Consider the following 17,511-nt stretch of genomic DNA (forward strand, 5'->3'; position numbering starts at 1 on the left):
TGTGAAACCTCCCAGATTGATGCCAGGAATGTGATATCGCTAAATAAATCTCGCCGGCTTGTCAAAACTTAATTATATGAACAAGCAGATGACACTCAGTCCTACCAAGCAAGCATAATTATAGCGGAAGAATCCCAGCTGCAACCACGAGATTTACAAGGAGAGGATGAGGCGGTAATACAAACGCCATGTCACATCTGCACAACGCAGACCATCATCATTATAGAGCGAAAGCTGGCCCTAATAAGGCTCCACAGAGCCATATACCGTTCTATGGGGGCAGTATTATAGTAGTTATATTCTTGTACATAGGGGCAGTATTATAGTAGCTATATTCTTGTACATAGGGGCAGTATTATAGCAGTTATATTCTTATACATAGGAGCAGTATTATAGTAGTTATATTCTTGTATATAGGAGCAGTATTATAATAGTTATATTCTTGTACATAGGGGCAGTATTATATTAGTTATATTCTTGTATATAGGAGGAGTATTATAATAGTTATATTCTTGTATACAGGGGGCAGTATTATAGCAGTTATATTTTTGTATATAGGAGCAGTATTATAATAGTTATATTCTTGTACACAGGGGCAGCATTACATTGCAAAACCTCTAAACTCCTAAGTGCCATTTTTTATTCTATAGGGACATTTGGGGTCTCTCAGCCATCAGGGCCCTAATATCTCTACAGCAGCATAAACACTGTATAAAAATCTGCAGCTACCTCTCCCTCCTCTCCCTCCTCCGTCCTTTCTATGTACTGTTTTACACTGGAAGGCTTCTCTGGGGGGGACATAAGTGGTTTCAAACAATTTACAGACATCTTTCAGAAAGGAAACCTGAAAGTTGAGTGTGAATAATTAAAAGATACATGACAAAGTCTGATAACTTTAGGAGCCTTACCGATTGGGACACAATAATATGATAACCCTGATTACCCCGGTGACCTGAAGTGGTGACCTTCTCACTTACTTTGAAGTGATGCTCTCACTGAAATATTCCATTTCCCCAATTTGATGAAGGATTTTCCATTTTAATCCAAACATTTGTGGTTTTTCTTCATTAACTTTTAGATTACAAACAATTTCATGTTGTTCTTTCTGTAATGAAGATGCTATGGCCGGACACAAGAAACATTCAGTTCTTGGATCAATAAATACAGGAAATATCAGCGCGGCCTCCATCTGTTCTATGTATATTAGGAGTATCCGGAATGACAGGGGAGTCAATATTGTGATGAAATGGAAATAGTAAAATTTTAAGCCCAGCCAATTGGTGACTTCATTCAATGGGCGTCCCGTAGAAGATCAAGATTTATGAGGTGTAATAATCATGTGGCTACAAAATTGTTCCGAAAGGGATTGGGACTTGTTTAGTCCCTTGGACCTTGCATAGAATTGGTAAATTCACAGATCACTTTTTTGGCTCCTTCATATTTGGGAGATTTGCTCCAGTGTATGGATGAGATTTGTTGGACCTGGATCGTCCTCTTGATCGGAAAGGATGTACAATAAAGCAAATCTCCAAAAAGTCACGTGACACACACACAACGTCGTCTCAGGCTAAGGAGAACAAGAAACGGAATACCAGGAGATCCCCTGGCCTCCCACCAGTGGTCTCAGATTTCTGGGGAGATTCGCTGGCCTCCCAGATCACAGCTTTCTGGGGAGATTCGCCGGCCTCCCACCTGTGGTCACAGATTTCTGGGGCGATTTGTCAGCCTCGCACCAGTGGTCACAGATTTCTGGGGAGATTTGCCGACCTCCCACCTGTGGTCACAGATTTCTGGGGAGATTTGCTGGCCTCCCAGGTCCCAGCTTTCTGGGGAGATTCGCTGGCCTCCCACCTGTGGTCACAGATTTCTGGGGAGATTCGCTGGCCTCCCAGGTCACAGCTTTCTGGGGAGATTCGCTGGCCTCCCAGGTCCCAGCTTTCTGGGGAGATTCGCTGGCCTCCCACCTGTGGTCACAGATTTCTGGGGAGATTCGCTGGCCTCCCAGGTCACAGCTTTCTGGGGAGATTCGCTGGCCTCCCAGGTCCCAGCTTTCTGGGGAGATTCGCTGGCCTCCCACCTGTGGTCACAGATTTCTGGGAAGATTCGCTGGCCCCCCAGGTCCCAGCTTTCTGGGGAGATTCGCTGGCCTCCCACCTGTGGTCACAGATTTCTGGGGAGATTCGCTGGCCTCCCAGGTCACAGCTTTCTGGGGAGATTCGCTGGCCTCCCACCTGTGGTCACAGATTTCTGGGGAGATTCTCTGGCCTCCCAGGTCACAGATTTCTGGGGAGATTCGCTGGCCTCCCAACTCGCAGGTTTCTGTGGAGATTCGCCAGTCTCCCATCTGTGGTCACAGATTTCTGGGGAGATTCGCCGGTCTCCCACCAGTGGTCACAGATTTCTGGAGAGATTCACCGGCCTCCCAGGTCACAGATTTCTGGGGAGATTCGCCGGTCTCCCATCTGTGGTCACAGATTTCTGGGGAGATTCGCCGGTCTCCGACCAGTGGTCACAGATTTCTGGGGAGATTCGCTGGCCTCCCACCAGTCGTCACAGATTTGTGCCCTGGCCGATGGCTGAAGTCCCGCGAATCAATTCTCCAATCTCCACTCTCGACGATCATTTTTCGCTACTCGTTTGTTGATCGAGGATCCTGACTTTTTTCACTCACCTGTTGTAAAAGAGGTTGAGATGGGAGCTGAGCTGGTTCCACCTCTCAGAGCTCTCAGCTGGACTCGATATTGGGTTAAAGGATTGAGTTGACTCAACATGAAGGACGAGAGATTAGGCAACAGACGGATCTCCTGAAAGATATCAAGATGTCTATGAAAATATATCCAACACTGGTGGAAACAAGGATAACAAAATTATTGTGTTGTGGAAGATTAGGTATTGGATGTACTTCTATCAGTTGGGAAGTTTAGGTCTACCCTACCTTAACTTCACCTTCTGCTGCTTGATAGGTCAACAGATACCCATCAGGCATGGCATCCGGAGCTTTCCACGTAATTAGTGCACTTCGAGCTGTGATCTGACTGGCGGTAAGGTCCCGTGGAGTGTCTGCACCTGCATGTGAACAAAGACATCATCAACGAGGTCATAAATTAATATGATTTAGGCCCCGTTAAGGCTTCGGAGAATCTTTTAACCCAAGAAACCAACTGAAGAGAAAAGTTCCACTCACTAGTGATAAAAGAAGTAGACGTCGGTGTGCTGGTCATGGATCCTTGTGTACTTTGTACACTGACAAAATATTCAGTGTGGGGATGTAAACCAGTGAGAGGAAGCTCGGTTTTATCACCCTGAACTGGAACGGTGACCAATGGGACTGCAAGAAGAAAATAAGAACTATCATCAAACTGGGTAGATCTAGGACAAAATGGACCACAACCACAGATGGAGATGACCACTTTTGGAATAATACGGCAATAATCGATATAGCAATGCTGTCAAAATAGTGGTCTTCAAGAATATTGGTCCTTATATAGAAAAGGACTAATATACACAGGAAGGGAATTGAACATGTTGAGTAGATCATGGGTGGTCTTCTCAAGTGGTGGCCCTTTATTTGGAATATAGTAAAGAGCCAAGGTTTCTCTTACTGTTTTCTGCCCTGTAAGTGACCAAATATCTGTCCACCGGTCCTGTAGGAGCTTCCCAGCGCATGAGAGCTGACACTTCCGTGACATCATGAGCCCGCAAAGAGCGCGGACCGCCACCAGCTGTGATTAAAAAACCCTCAGAATTAGAGAAAAGGTCTTTCTTTTTGGACTTTGATGGTGTTTATATAACACAGATAGATGTTTATAGGCACTAACTTTGCTTCCTAAAAGTACCTGTGGTAAAGAAGTCCGTCAGGGGTTGACTTTCCTCAAATCCTCGCACGGAAACCACAGTGACCTCATAGTGCGTTCCGGGGATGAGGCCTTTCAATTTGGTGCTGGTTCCAATAACACTGATGCTCTCGGGTTCCCCTAAATCATTGGAAGATAATACATCAAAGGAAAAACATATTATCCATATTTAAAGAGGACCATAAATATGTCATTTGTTCCTGGTGTAAATGCTGCTGTTCTCCTGAAACCGGCGTGGTTTTACTCTTGTTCCTGCTCCTCTCCGTTCCTGAAATATGGCCTCATCTTCCCGGGATATAAATCTAGTCTTTTAATCAAACTGAGTGTGGTCCTCAATGGAGAAAAGTTGAAGATCACGCCCATTTGGCTAAAAAAAGAGTAGATTTACATAAAGGAATATCTCAGGAACAGAGAGGAGCAAAAACAAAAGAAAAAACAACAGCGCAGTCAGAACAGTAACCAGAAGAAAAAAATATATAACAGGATTACCTCCATCGGCCAGTTGATAGGACACTTTGAAAGTGGTTGTCTCGGGATTTGGTGGGTCCCAACTAACATCGACTGAGGTCTCCCCAATATTGGTAAATCTAAGTTTCCTTGGGGATTCCAAATCTACAACAAAAGAAACAAAAGTTTCTAAACAGAGAATAATCTGGAATTATTCAAATTATTGTTCTCTTTAGGCTTTAGCTAAAAGTTGATGGAGGCAAATAGTCAAGTTAGCCCCACGATGGAATGAATCTTCTATCAAATTTAATGGTCATCAATAAAGTCCGAAAAAAATAAATCCGGCAAGATTGTCAAGGGGAACTGATGACAGAACTGGGACACCTAGGTTAACCCTCAGGCTGGAGACCCTGCACTGTCTCTTAGCTCAGAGGTACGCTTGATAGTAGTGAGGTCTGAGTCGCCAGCATGACCCTAACTCCTGTCCAAGCCCTGGTGTAACTCCCCTCCCCCTCCTCCAGCCAAGACGTGAGCCGGAAACGTAGTCACAAACCCCAAACCTAAACATGGACAGGGGAAAAAACAAAAATTCGTACATGCGGCAATCAAATACAAAGGAGCGACTAAACATGCACAGGGGAAAATAACATAAAAGTGTGGAAGTAAACGGACAATTGGGAAACTTTTACACCAGACAATAAGCACACCATAGACAGCTACAGTCAGCACCAAGACTGCAGCCTACACAGTAACTTGCAGATAGGGTTCCTCCAGCTCCTTCCACATCCAGGCCAAGCATCCAAATGACAACAAAGGATAACCGGCACCCTCTACTGGAAGCAGAGGCTATATATATATAGTAGGGACTGCGAGTGGTTCAAACCGGAAACATCTGAATAGGTGAGAGAATGCTTGCTGTAAAGGAATACAGACATTAACCCTCTCCTCCCCAAAGGAAAGGGAATACATTTAAACTGGAGAGTCTCGAGGCAAAGAGACTCTGGCCCAGAACCTGTCACTAGTCTCTAGAATAGAGACACGACCGGGACAAAGATCTTATTGTTTAGAATTACCCTCGCTAAAAAAACCTCTGAGGTTTGTGAGTTTTAACAGATGTGGTGGGCCTAGGTCTGAATGGGAATTAAAGACCAGCTAAAGGTGTTGTCCACTTTGGACAATTGTTAGAAATATTCCTTGACGATCAGTTGATCAAGAATTTTCCCCTTGCTGGGCTCCTCAGGGATCAGTTGTGATCTTTTGTGCCACTGCAGGACAAAACATGTATTACACAGTGCCAATTCACATCATTGGGTTATACAAGTGGTCCTCCATAGTGACCAGTGATATCCCTGAAAAGGAGACTCCCTCTAATTTATCAGATTTCCCCCATAGAGTATAAGACAATGTTTTATTTAGACAACCACTTTAAAAACATAGATATTTTTTATTACCTAGAGGCCCAGTCTTTCCGGTGGCTTCTAGACTACTACTCTCCTCTCCCTTGGACATACGATGTAATTTTACGGTGTAGACAGTATCAGGTTGTAGCCCGGAGAGGAGCACGGTCCGTTCTGTGCCCTCCACTGTTACTGAATTTGATAACTCTTGACCTTTAACAGCGTAGTCAACATTGAAGGAGTCAAATGCACCTTCTGGAGCCTCCCAGGAGACATGGATGGCATGTGGGCCATGTGGAGAGAGGTAAAGGTCACTGTAGATAGGAGGTCCTTGTGTCTCCAGAATTCGTGCTAGAGGACAAATTCATGAACATTAAAATATAAAAATGATCTAAGGAACATTAAAATTTAGAACCAAAAATGCTATAATTGTCACCAAAACCTCCAACCATTGATGATCGGTTGTGGCCATCAAATTACCTGTTGTAACCTCTGTGGATAAGGGCATGCTCCTCTTCTCCCCTCGTAGACCGTAGGCATTACATTCATATCTGCTGGCTGGGAGAAGTCCTTGGACAATGGTGTTGGTGTCGTCTCCCGAAATCACAATTTCCCTAATTCTACCGTCAGGATCGCGACATTGGACTACGATAGAGTCGAAGGCAACATTTCCTTCCACGATCCATGATAACGTTATGGTTTCCTGGGTCACATCAGATGCCACCAGCTTGACCAAGCGAGGATCCAGGAGAGAAGCTGCTGAGGGGGCAACTTTCTTTGGTACTGTAAAAATTTTATGAAACGCTTCATGAATGACTGTTTAATAGAGTTATGGGAATCAATTTGCAGGACCCGGGCAGTAATCAGTGGCCCCTGGTTGGGAGCCGGTGAACCCCCTTCTATCTCACAGGACCTCAAGATCTTCTCTTAATTAGCTGGCACGGTGTAAAATCATCATCACGCCAGGGTGACTAATCAAAAAAAGAGCTGCGGAAGCCGTCAGGTAAGAGACTGCTCCTATATCTCCTGTCCAGTGACCTCACAACTCACAAGGTCCCACAAAACAATTCGAACCAACTTTACTTATTTACTGTGTACAATTCATGTAGTGACATATTTTTGGTCACAATTTATATGTTTGGAGTGTAATGTAATATACTAATCCCCTAGTTAACAATACAGATTTTGCCCACAATATAATGTAGGCAAAAATAATACTTTCATCACTTGGCACAGATAGTACTGCTTTCCTGTCTCTCCCTTTAAATTAAGTAGACACAGATAATACGTCTCTCTGCTTCCTATGAATGGTGTAAGTACAGATATAACTACACCGTGTCTCTCGCTGTCAGCGATGTATAGAAAGATAGTATTGTCTTGCTACTTCACCCATAATATTGATGTTCTCACAGGTTGTACTTCCACATTGTCTCTCTTTACATCCCTTCAACGCATTGTAAATTATGTAGTTACAAATAATCCTACCTCCCAGTCTATATAATGTTGTAGTTACAGATAGTCCAGCGTCCTGGTCTATGAATGTTAATGATGTAGGTACAGATAATTCTGTTTTTTCACTTCTAGCAGTGAATGATGTAACCACAGATAGTGCTGCCTCCCTCTCACCCACTGTAAATTGTGCCAGCACATATAGTACTGCCATCCTGCCTCTAGGCACATATATTTTTGCCTTCTTGTTTCATTCTGTAAGTTATGTGGAAACAGATAGAGTTAGTTTAATACCTCTCCCTGTACATGATGTAGGCTCAGACAGTACTGCATCCCTGTTTCTACATGTATTGTCTTGTTATAAGCACAGGTCGCGCTTCCTCCCAGTTCACTTAGTGCATGTACGCTATAGGCACAGATAGTACTGGATCCCTGTTTCTCCATGGATGTACATAGTATAGACACAGATTGTACTGGCTCCCTGTTTCTCCATGTATAGTAAAGGCACACATAGTACTTGCTCCCTGTTTCTCCATCTATTTACATAGTATAGGCACAGATAGTATTGGCTCCCTGTTTCTCCATGTATGTACATAGTATAGGCACAAATAGTACTGATTCCCTGTTTCTCCATCTATTTACATAGTATAAGCACAGATAGTACTTGCTCCCTGTTTCTCCATGTATATACATAGTATAGGCACAGATAGTACTGACTCCCTGTTTGTCCATCTATTTACATAGTATATGCACAGACAGTACTGACTCCCTCTTTCTCCATGTATGTATATAGTAGAGGCACACATAGTACTTGCTCCCTGTTTCTCCATCTATTTACATAGTATAGGCACAGATAGTAGTGGCTCCCAGTTTTCCCATGTACAGTGCCTACAAGTAGTATTCAACCCCCTGCAGATTTAGCAGGTTTACACATTCGCAATTAACTTGGCATTGTGACATTTGGACTGTAGATCAGCCTGGAAGTGTGAAATGCAGCAAAAAAGAATGTTATTTCTTTTTTTATTTTTTTATTTTTTTTTTAAATTGTGAAAAGTTTATTCAGAGGGTCATTTATTATTCAACCCCTCAAACCACCAGAATTCTGTTTGGTTCCCCTAAAGTATTAAGAAGTATTTCAGGCACAAAGAACAATGAGCTTCACATGTTTGGATTAATTATCTCTTTTTCCAGCCTTTTCTGACTAATTAAGACCCTCCCCAAACTTGTGAACAGCACTCAAACTTGGTCAACATGGGAAAGACAAAGGAGCATTCCAAGGCCATCAGAGACAAGATCGTGGAGGGTCACAAGGCTGGCAAGGAGTACAGAACCCTTTCCACGCAGTTGGGCCTACCAGTCTCCACTGTTGGGAGCATCATCCGGAAGTGGAAGGCTTATGGAACTACTGTTAGCCTTCCACGGCCTGGACAGCCTTTGAAAGTTTCCACCCGTGCCGAGGCCAGGCTTGTCCGAAGAGTCAAGGCTAACCCAAGGACAACAAGGAAGGAGCTCCGGGAAGATCTCATGGCAGTGGGGACATTGGTTTCAGTCAATACCATAAGTAACGTACTCCACCGCAATGGTCTCCGTTCCAGACGAGCCCGTAAGGTACCTTTACTTTCAAAGCGTCATGTCAAGGCTCATCTACAGTTTGCTCATGATCACTTGGAGGACTCTGAGACAGACTGGTTCAAGGTTCTCTGGTCTGATGAGACCAAGATCGAGATCTTTGGTGCCAACCACACACGTGACGTTTGGAGACTGGATGGCACTGCATACGACCCCAAGAATACCATCCCTACAGTCAAGCATGGTGGTGGCAGCATCATGCTGTGGGGCTGTTTCTCAGCCAAAGGGCCTGGCCATCTGGTCCGCATCCATGGGAAGATGGATAGCACGGCCTACCTGGAGATTTTGGCCAAGAACCTCCGCTCCTCCATCAAGGATCTTAAGATGGGTCGTCATTTCATCTTCCAACAAGACAACGAAAGCCGTGGAAAGGAGTGATGTAAAAGGCTGTTTTAAGTGCTATGATTGCATCAATTGCAAATATGTAGCGGAAGGGAAAGAGTTTAAAAACTCAAAAGGCAGTAAAGTCTATTCCTTGAGGTCACTTATAACATGCAAATCGAAGGGGGTGGTGTATAAGGTGAGCTGCGGTTGTGGCAGGCTATATGTGGGTAAAACCATCAGGGAGCTGAGGCGTAGAATAGGGGAACACAGGAATGACATCGTCAAGAAGAATGACACACCAGTGGCAAGACATTTCAACGCCTTCCATGATGGCGACCTGGAAAGTTTCAAGGTAATGGGTATTGATCTGATCAACCCCCCCCCCCCACGCGGTGGAAATTGGGACAAGATCATCCTCCAGAAAGAGTGTTTCTGGATATATACCTTGGACACTATGGTGCCAACGGGATTAAATGAATCCCTCTCTTTCACCCCCTTCCTAGGAGCACCTTAGATTTTAGGGCTTTAATAGGAGGGAAAGACGACGCCCGAGTGGGGGCACCATGGACGTATAGATTGCTAGGATGCCGACCCCCACATGTTAGGTAGGGCCTCCTTTTTCCGGCAGGGTCAGCGGTTTAGTGTGCACTTTAGAATCGCCGCTGACCTCTTTTTGATGATCTTGTCTTGTCTCTCCCCCTCCCCGCCCCTATAGCTACCCTGGTGGTCGCCCCCTCGGGATTGGCCTCCCTCTCTCTATGACTAATTTGTATAGTACATGCCCCCTGCTATGTTTCCTCTCCTTCCCCATGCACATCCATATGGCCTCTGGCCTAGTGCCCGGTACTTTTTACGTATACCTGACCTATGACATATATCATATACACGGGCATCTGTTGTTTGGACCTGTTCCTTCATGCCCTTGAATTCATAAACATGAATGCGGCAGCTACACACGGTGTTATGGTTGCTATGGGAGCGCTATAGTGGCTTCCTTGCAATGGATATGCTTGCGTTCCACTCAACCGGATGTGATAACATCGGGTGAGGACGGCCACGTCGCTCCAGTGACGTTGCCCGGATGACGCGTAACTTCCGGTAAGGGGTGTTATGGGAGTACGCGTCACGCCAATCCAGCCATTCCGCGCATGCGCCGGGCTTTATCTGGAACGCTCTTCCGGGTGTGAGGCGCGGCTAGTTTGAATGAGACTGGAGATACGCCAGTGAGCGGTGAGTTACTACAACCTATTGGTATGCGGTTTATTGTTAGTTCTCTGGGCCTTTCTGATTATTGCTTATTGCTCTTATAGTGAGCCGGGCATCGGTGGACGATAATGACATACTGATGTCCGCTATCTATATCCCACTTGGACTCCCCTGATGATCCATATTGAAACGTTGGGAGTGGGAGCCTACTGCTACATGCCTGATATGTTATAACCGGCTGGTTCGGGATTTAAAGTGCTGAGTGACAGCCACCCCTACGGAACCGGTACTCCATACATTATGCCCGCCGTACATCTAGGGATGTGGTAAGACCATTCCCGTTTATAGGGACTACTGTTTGATATGGTCTTCCCTCTATGAGTATCCCTTTATGATACACACATATGAGTGGTCTTTCCCTTGAGCTGGGAGTTCAGAATATAAACTGCTCAGTGTGTATGTGATACTACTATCTTGGTCTGATATAGTGGTTTGAGGTGGTATAGCCGTCTATTCACTCTAAGCTAGCCAAGGTAGCGCGTAATATTTGGGTCCTTTATTTATCTATTGACCCAGAGGGTGTCTACATGAGTGATTGGATGAATGTCACCCTGTTTTTTAACTCACATGTATGAACGTAAGTTCATTTTATACTACGAACACAGTAAAAGTTAAGTTTTATGTCTGCATTACTTTTTATGCCCCAACATTGATCCAGCTATCTATCCAACAAGACAACGACCCAAAGCACACAGCCAAGAAAACCAAGGCCTGGTTCAAGAGGGAAAAAATCAAGGTGTTGCAGTGGCCTAGTCAGTCTCCTGACCTTAACCCAATTGAAAACTTGTGGAAGGAGCTCAAGATTAAAGTCCACATGACACACCCAAAGAACCTAGATAACTTGGAGAAGATCTGCATGGAGGAGTGGGCCAAGATAACTCCAGAGACCTGTGCCGGCCTGATCAGGTCTTATAAAAGACGATTATTAGCTGTAATTGCAAACAAGGGTTATTCCACAAAATATTAAACCTAGGGGTTGAATAATAATTGACCCACACTTTTATGTTGAAAATTTATTAAAATTTAACTGAGCAACATAACTTGTTGGTTTGTAAGATTTATGCATCTGTTAATAAATCCTGCTCTTGTTTGAAGTTTGCAGGCTCTAACTTATTTGCATCTTATCAAACCTGCTAAATCTGCAGGGGGTTGAAGACTACTTGTAGGCACTGTATGTACATGTTATAGGCACAGATAGTTCTGCCTCCCTGTTTCTTGATCCCATTCATTCACACAGTATTTATGAAATAGTCAGAGTGAGGCTTCATTACCTGTGGTGGTCTCCACTATGGATGCTTTGCTTCTCTTTCCTCCTGAGATTCCGTAGAGAATAAATTTATATCTCTTCCCAGGCTTTAAATTTTCAATCTCTATGGAACGTTGGTGTTTATCCAGAGCGACCTCCTTTGATTTGCCCTCAGCATCTCGGTACATGAGAAGAAATGTGTCAAATTCACCACCAGTCACTTCCCAAGAGAGGCGGACAGACTCACTGTAGACGTCAGAGGCAGAGAAGGAATCCAGACGTGGAAGCGAGGTCTTCTCTAAAACACATTGAGCATGAAACATCAGAAATCAAGGAGAGAACAACTCTTGTCATTCTAGTGGGACTATTAGAGATTAATCATTAGGGGTGTTCTAGGGTGTATGGACATCATGAAGAAGGGGTTCCTTGTTATAACAAAGAGCCACTAACAAAGAATTACCCAATCGAATGGCTGCCGTGTAATGCTACTTTTGTCCTTTAGAGGTCATTGCAGGAGATATGTCTGGCTGACATCTCCATGGCTGATCGTCTGGTGTTTGATTGATGGTGCAGCTGGACTATCCTCATTATACCAGTACTTTTCTTACCTGTGCTGGCTTCCGCTGTCACTGGTTTACTCTTCTTTCCATCCGTTAAACCATATAAGAAAAATTTATATTTCTTTCCAGGCTTTAGCTCCTTCACATCAAAAGATCTCAAATCACTTTCCAAATCAACTTCTCTTGGTTGTCCCTCTCCATCCCGATAGACCAGAAGGAAAGAGTCAAAGTTTCCACCAGAGACTACCCATGTGAGATGGGCCGAGTCACTCAGGACATTAGAGAGGGAAAGCGACTCCAGGCGAGGGGGCTTGGGTTTTTCTATGGAGTAGAAACATGACATAAATATTGCCATACAGCGTCATCTGGTGTGATACAATATAGAGGACAGATTTGGCATTAGTACATATAGCACATCTATGACCATACACAAGATAAAAGTAGGTTGACGACTGAGCAATCAGTGACCAAGCGGTCTTCATGTGATCGGTCGTTTTACTGATGGAACCATTCACAGTTGACTCCACAATGGCTTTAAGAGCTGTGCAAACTGGCCATACATCTTCAGTGACAATGGGCGAAATATTTTGGGAATTTTCTGGCCATTTTTCAATTCACTTTTGACTAATCTGTATGTCCATCTTTAGTCAAGTGTGTTTGGGCTCCTTAAAGAATTATTCCCAAAAAATTGGCATAAGAATGGTGGGGGTCTAATGGTTGGAACTCGCGCTGATCTAGAGAATGGGATCCATTCTTCGATTAATGTTCTACTGGACTTCTTGAGATAGTGGAGCATTGTACTTGGCTATGAATATAGTGGTCACTGCTGTTTTCGGAGAGGGTCGCACTGATCCAAAAAGTCATCATCACCTATCCTATGGCACCTATCCCATCTATGTTGGGCATAATACATGCAGCGTGTTGGCCAAATTTCATCTGTTCTTGAAGGCACTACTTTACAAGTCTACAAAACTGGTGCTACGGCTGCAACCCCTACTGATACTCCCCTATATGTAAAAAGTTTTTACAAAACGTTGATCAAACTGTCTGCTCAACAACCTAGAAAATACTGCTTTACCCTGTGTAGCTGCCTCTCCTAAGGTCTGGGCGTCAAGTGAGGGATCAGGGTGCACAGGTCATTAAGGTCAGTGGTGCCCTTTTTGGTCATAGAGGAACACTTATTCCCTGACTAGCTACCACAGTATCTAGACTCTATAAGTCATCTTGATGACCTAATCCAGAAACATTTCACCTCCTCAGTTGTCACCACCCCAGTGATGAAATAGCAAAACCTTCCCCCCATCACCATATCTCTAGTACCTGTAAAGAGAAACGTTGTCTCAGGTTTGCTGTAAGTGTCCCCCAAAATCCCCCGAAGTTCCACTGTGTAATTAACCTCTGCAACCAGCCCGGTGATGAGAAACGTTGTCTCGTCCCCTCTTAGAGTCTCCTCTTGGTGAGGACCTCCAGTGGGTCCATACTGGAGCAGATAGCCATCGAAATCTCCATCCAAAGGTTCCCATGTCACACGGAAGGAATCTGGTCGTATCTCAGACACCGAAAGGGGAGAAAGACGAGGTGGGGTGCCTCTATCTGGAGAAGAATCTGGACAAAAATATAACAAATCAACAACGTAAAGAAACAAGAAACACAAGTGTTTTAGCCTTTACCAACTGGGGTAAAAAAAAATAAGAAAATATAATAGATACATGGGTGAATATATCGAGAAAATGAGGGTGTACTGATTCCTTGTGTGGCACGGTGGCTATGTAGGTATAGATTTTTGGAAGTAATTAAAGATTTGTTAGTTTTAGCAATTTACATAAACTTTAGTGGGGCCAGATTCTTATTTTCTGGAGTGAGAACGATAAAGAAGGAGGCCTTCAATCTTCTGAGGTGGATCCCTGGAAGAGGGAGCGGCACCTTTCATAGATTTACGCGGGTACTTTCGATGTTCCTTTTATGACTCATATGGAATATGTCACTTTATTGTGACCCTCGGGATTGGTTCAGTCCATGATTGTGGCAGGAGAAGGTCGATGACACATATAATGTTGTGTCGCCCGATTCCGGAAGGAATTTTGGCGCAGGATGATGTTATATATGAGTAACGGGTAATAAGTTACATTGATGACATTTTTCTATAAATCCATTTATCATTGATAATTTTATTTGTTCCCAGCTGGAGCTCACTCACCCGCGCATGCTTTGGCAAAAATAATTGCTTCTATTACTTGCCAAAAAAGTTTTATCCGTATGTGAATACATCAATGAAAGCAAGACAATGCGTCAGAGAAGCATAGAAGTCAACTGAGGCCGAAATTCATCGAGATCCATGATGTGAGGAAAGACTGCTCACTTCTTTACCATTGGGCCTATTCTGTACATTGTCTGCTATATATTAGGACATACAAGCCTTAAGTAAAGGTTTCCAGGCTTTATTAAGACATGGCAAAAGCTAGTAAAGACTTCACTCACACGGCAGAATGGATTGCCATATGACTCCCATGTACGATGTAAATTAAATTGGATCAGATCCCATGACAGGAAACCTCAATTAAGTTATACTTTAACCTGGTGATGAATTAGAAGACCAGCAGAGGCAATGACATTTTTATGCTGGCTTTAGGTGCAGCTACCTGACATTGTATTATCAAGAGACATTCAAGTTTCCTAATAAGGAATATGCAGAATATGAAGACTGCTTTAAAAAGAATATATAGAAGCATTTAGAGGGTGAAAGAAGTATTGAACACGTCATCAATTTTAAAAGTAAATATATTTCTAAAGGTGATATTGACATGAATTTCTCAACAGATGTTGGTAACAACCCATCCAATCCACACAGGCAAAGAAATCAAATCATAAATGTCCATAAATTAAATGATGTATAATGAGAAATTACAGGGAAAAAATATTGAATATGTTACTGAAATTTATTGTACAAAAGCCTTTGTTGGTGATGAAGCTTCCAGACTCCTCCTGTTTGGAGACACTAGACACCTGCATAGCTCAGGTGGGATCTTGGCCCATTCTTCCGCACACTCCTCACATCCTGCAGGTCCCGGCTCATTTATGAACTCTGAACTTTAGCTCCTTCCATACATTTTCTATTGGATTTAGCTTTGGTGATCGGCTCGGCCATTCTAGCAGATTTATTATCTTTCTCTGAAACCAGTTGAGAGTTTCCTTGGCTGTGTGTCTGGGATCATTGTCTTACTGCAATGCCCACCATCGTTTCATCTTCATCATCCTGGTAGATGGCAGCAGATGTTTATCAGGAATGCCTTGGTACATTTGTCCATTTATCCTTCCTTCAATTATATGAGGTTTGCCAGTGCCATATGATGAAAAACAGCGGCACCCCATGATGTTTCCACCTCCACACTTTACTGTTGTTGGGGATTTTTGGTGGATTTGCTTTTTGGCTTCCAACCATGGGGTGTATTATGGCCTCTAAAGAGTTCAATTCTGTCTCATCTGACCAGACTATATTTTCCAGTATTTCACAGACTTATCTAAATGTTGGTGAGGAAACTTTAAACGCTCTTGAACACGTTTTTGTTCAGCAATGGAGTCTTTCATGGTGAGCGTGCATACAGGAGCATGCATACAGGCCATGGAGGGTGAGTGCATTACTTATTGATTTCCTTGAAACAATAGTACCTGCTGATTCCAGGTCTTTATGTAGGTCTCCACATGTGGTCAATTCCTCTTCTACAGCTCTTCTGATAATTCTTTTCACTCTCTTATCTGAAATCTTATGGGGGAGCACCTGGTCATGGCTGATTTATGGTGGAATTATGTTCTTTTTACGTCTGGATTATGGCCCCAACAGTACTCAGTGGAACCTTCAGCAGTTTAGAAACTCTTCTTTAACCAATACCATCAGTATGTTTTGCAACAATAAGTTTGCGAAGTTCTTGAGACAGCTCACTGGTTTTACCCATCATGAGGTGTTTCTTGTGTGGCACCTTGGATATGAGACATCTTTTTATGGAACATCGTTGAATAATACTAGCTGGTATTATTTTTCACTAAGTGGCAAGATTGATTTCTAATTATTGATAGATTTCAGCTGGTGTCATGACTTTCCATGGTTTTTTGCACCTCCCTCTGAGTTTAATACTTTTTCCCTGTGCTATTTCTCGTTATTACACATAACTTAATTTATGGACACTATGGTTTGATTTCTTTGCCTGTGTGGATTGGATGGGTTGTCACCGACATCTGGTGAGAAAAAATTCATGTCAATACCACCTTTAGAAAATAATTACTAAAAAAACTGGTGATGTGTTCGATACTTATTTCACCTGCTATAAATGGTAATTTTCAGCTTTTCAGAATGGTCATGTTGTTGGGTGCGGTGTATCACGGGGCGGTGTTGGCCAATTTTAGCTAAACTAATCTGATGTAGATGAGTACAAGATGTACAATCTCTGCTTTTGCCTATTTTGGAAAGGTCAACCTTTTGTAAGTATTGGATTCTTCGGAGAAGACGGATGGCTATCTGCATTTGTTTGTCGAAAGTAAGGAGATTAGTCATTACAAAGCTATGTATTTACTCCGAACACGAGCAACAATAACAATGCTGTGGGTTTGGGATTCCCCATGTGTTAGATAGCAACGCCTTTAATCAACCTTGTCCTGTCTACTATCATAGAGATGACATAAATGGAGACCACGAGAATATTCCTGAGTCATAACTGAACTCATCACGATGGTAATATATGAGTGAAGGAAGAACCGTGACAAATGTCCAACTGGCAGTCATGAAATTTAGAGTTATTACACAATAAAAAGGTATAAACATTAGTATACAACAATATGAAACCCATATCTGACAACTATCAGAATCAGAAGAACTCTAGAAGATCATCAACCTGGCCAACAGGACATCACCAGAACATCGGGTACCATTCACTAGACAACAGTCATGGACGGATTAAAGTTTTCCGAGGCAAAAAAAAGATGATTCTGAAGGTCAACCTCCATTTATACAACACGTTCATGTCCACTTGTAATTACACTGATATTGGCCGAAGACATTGATATTGGTGATTATGACCAACTCTCCATCGACAGCTGATGTAAGAGGAACAAAAGGGCTGGGCATGACCCATCCTATTTTTTTCTCAAATGAGGTAGTGTCTAGCAGAGGTTTCCTATTGAGAACATATGCAGACTTGGCTGAGCCATACATGCATGTATATTGGGATATTTGGAAGAGTAGATGTCAGGGAAACAAGCATTCGGCCGACAGCTAGGTGAACGAACAAATCTGAACCATTATTTGGTTATGACTATACAGACCCTTAGGGTAAATAATTAGCTCCATT

At 43.2% G+C, this 17,511-nt stretch overlaps 1 protein-coding gene across 2 annotated transcripts in view; it reads right to left on the reverse strand.

Annotated features, from left to right (window-relative positions):
- The window catches only part of TNXB (tenascin XB), a 71,306-nt gene that overhangs the window by 8,929 nt on the left and 44,866 nt on the right, over positions 1 to 17,511 (reverse strand). For both annotated transcript variants that reach the window (XM_075323260.1, XM_075323261.1), the window contains 11 exons: positions 13,493 to 13,777; positions 12,221 to 12,493; positions 11,638 to 11,910; positions 6,179 to 6,481; positions 5,753 to 6,049; positions 4,344 to 4,466; positions 3,837 to 3,974; positions 3,603 to 3,722; positions 3,185 to 3,328; positions 2,936 to 3,066; positions 2,672 to 2,804 (listed from right to left, as the gene is read on the reverse strand). In XM_075323260.1, coding sequence (XP_075179375.1) covers positions 2,672 to 2,804; positions 2,936 to 3,066; positions 3,185 to 3,328; positions 3,603 to 3,722; positions 3,837 to 3,974; positions 4,344 to 4,466; positions 5,753 to 6,049; positions 6,179 to 6,481; positions 11,638 to 11,910; positions 12,221 to 12,493; positions 13,493 to 13,777 — 2,220 coding nt within the window. The remainder of the gene's footprint in view (positions 1 to 2,671; positions 2,805 to 2,935; positions 3,067 to 3,184; positions 3,329 to 3,602; positions 3,723 to 3,836; positions 3,975 to 4,343; positions 4,467 to 5,752; positions 6,050 to 6,178; positions 6,482 to 11,637; positions 11,911 to 12,220; positions 12,494 to 13,492; positions 13,778 to 17,511) is intronic.

The sequence above is a fragment of the Anomaloglossus baeobatrachus genome, chromosome 9 (genome assembly GCF_048569485.1).
Source record: "Anomaloglossus baeobatrachus isolate aAnoBae1 chromosome 9, aAnoBae1.hap1, whole genome shotgun sequence".
Taxonomy (NCBI): domain Eukaryota; kingdom Metazoa; phylum Chordata; class Amphibia; order Anura; family Aromobatidae; genus Anomaloglossus; species Anomaloglossus baeobatrachus.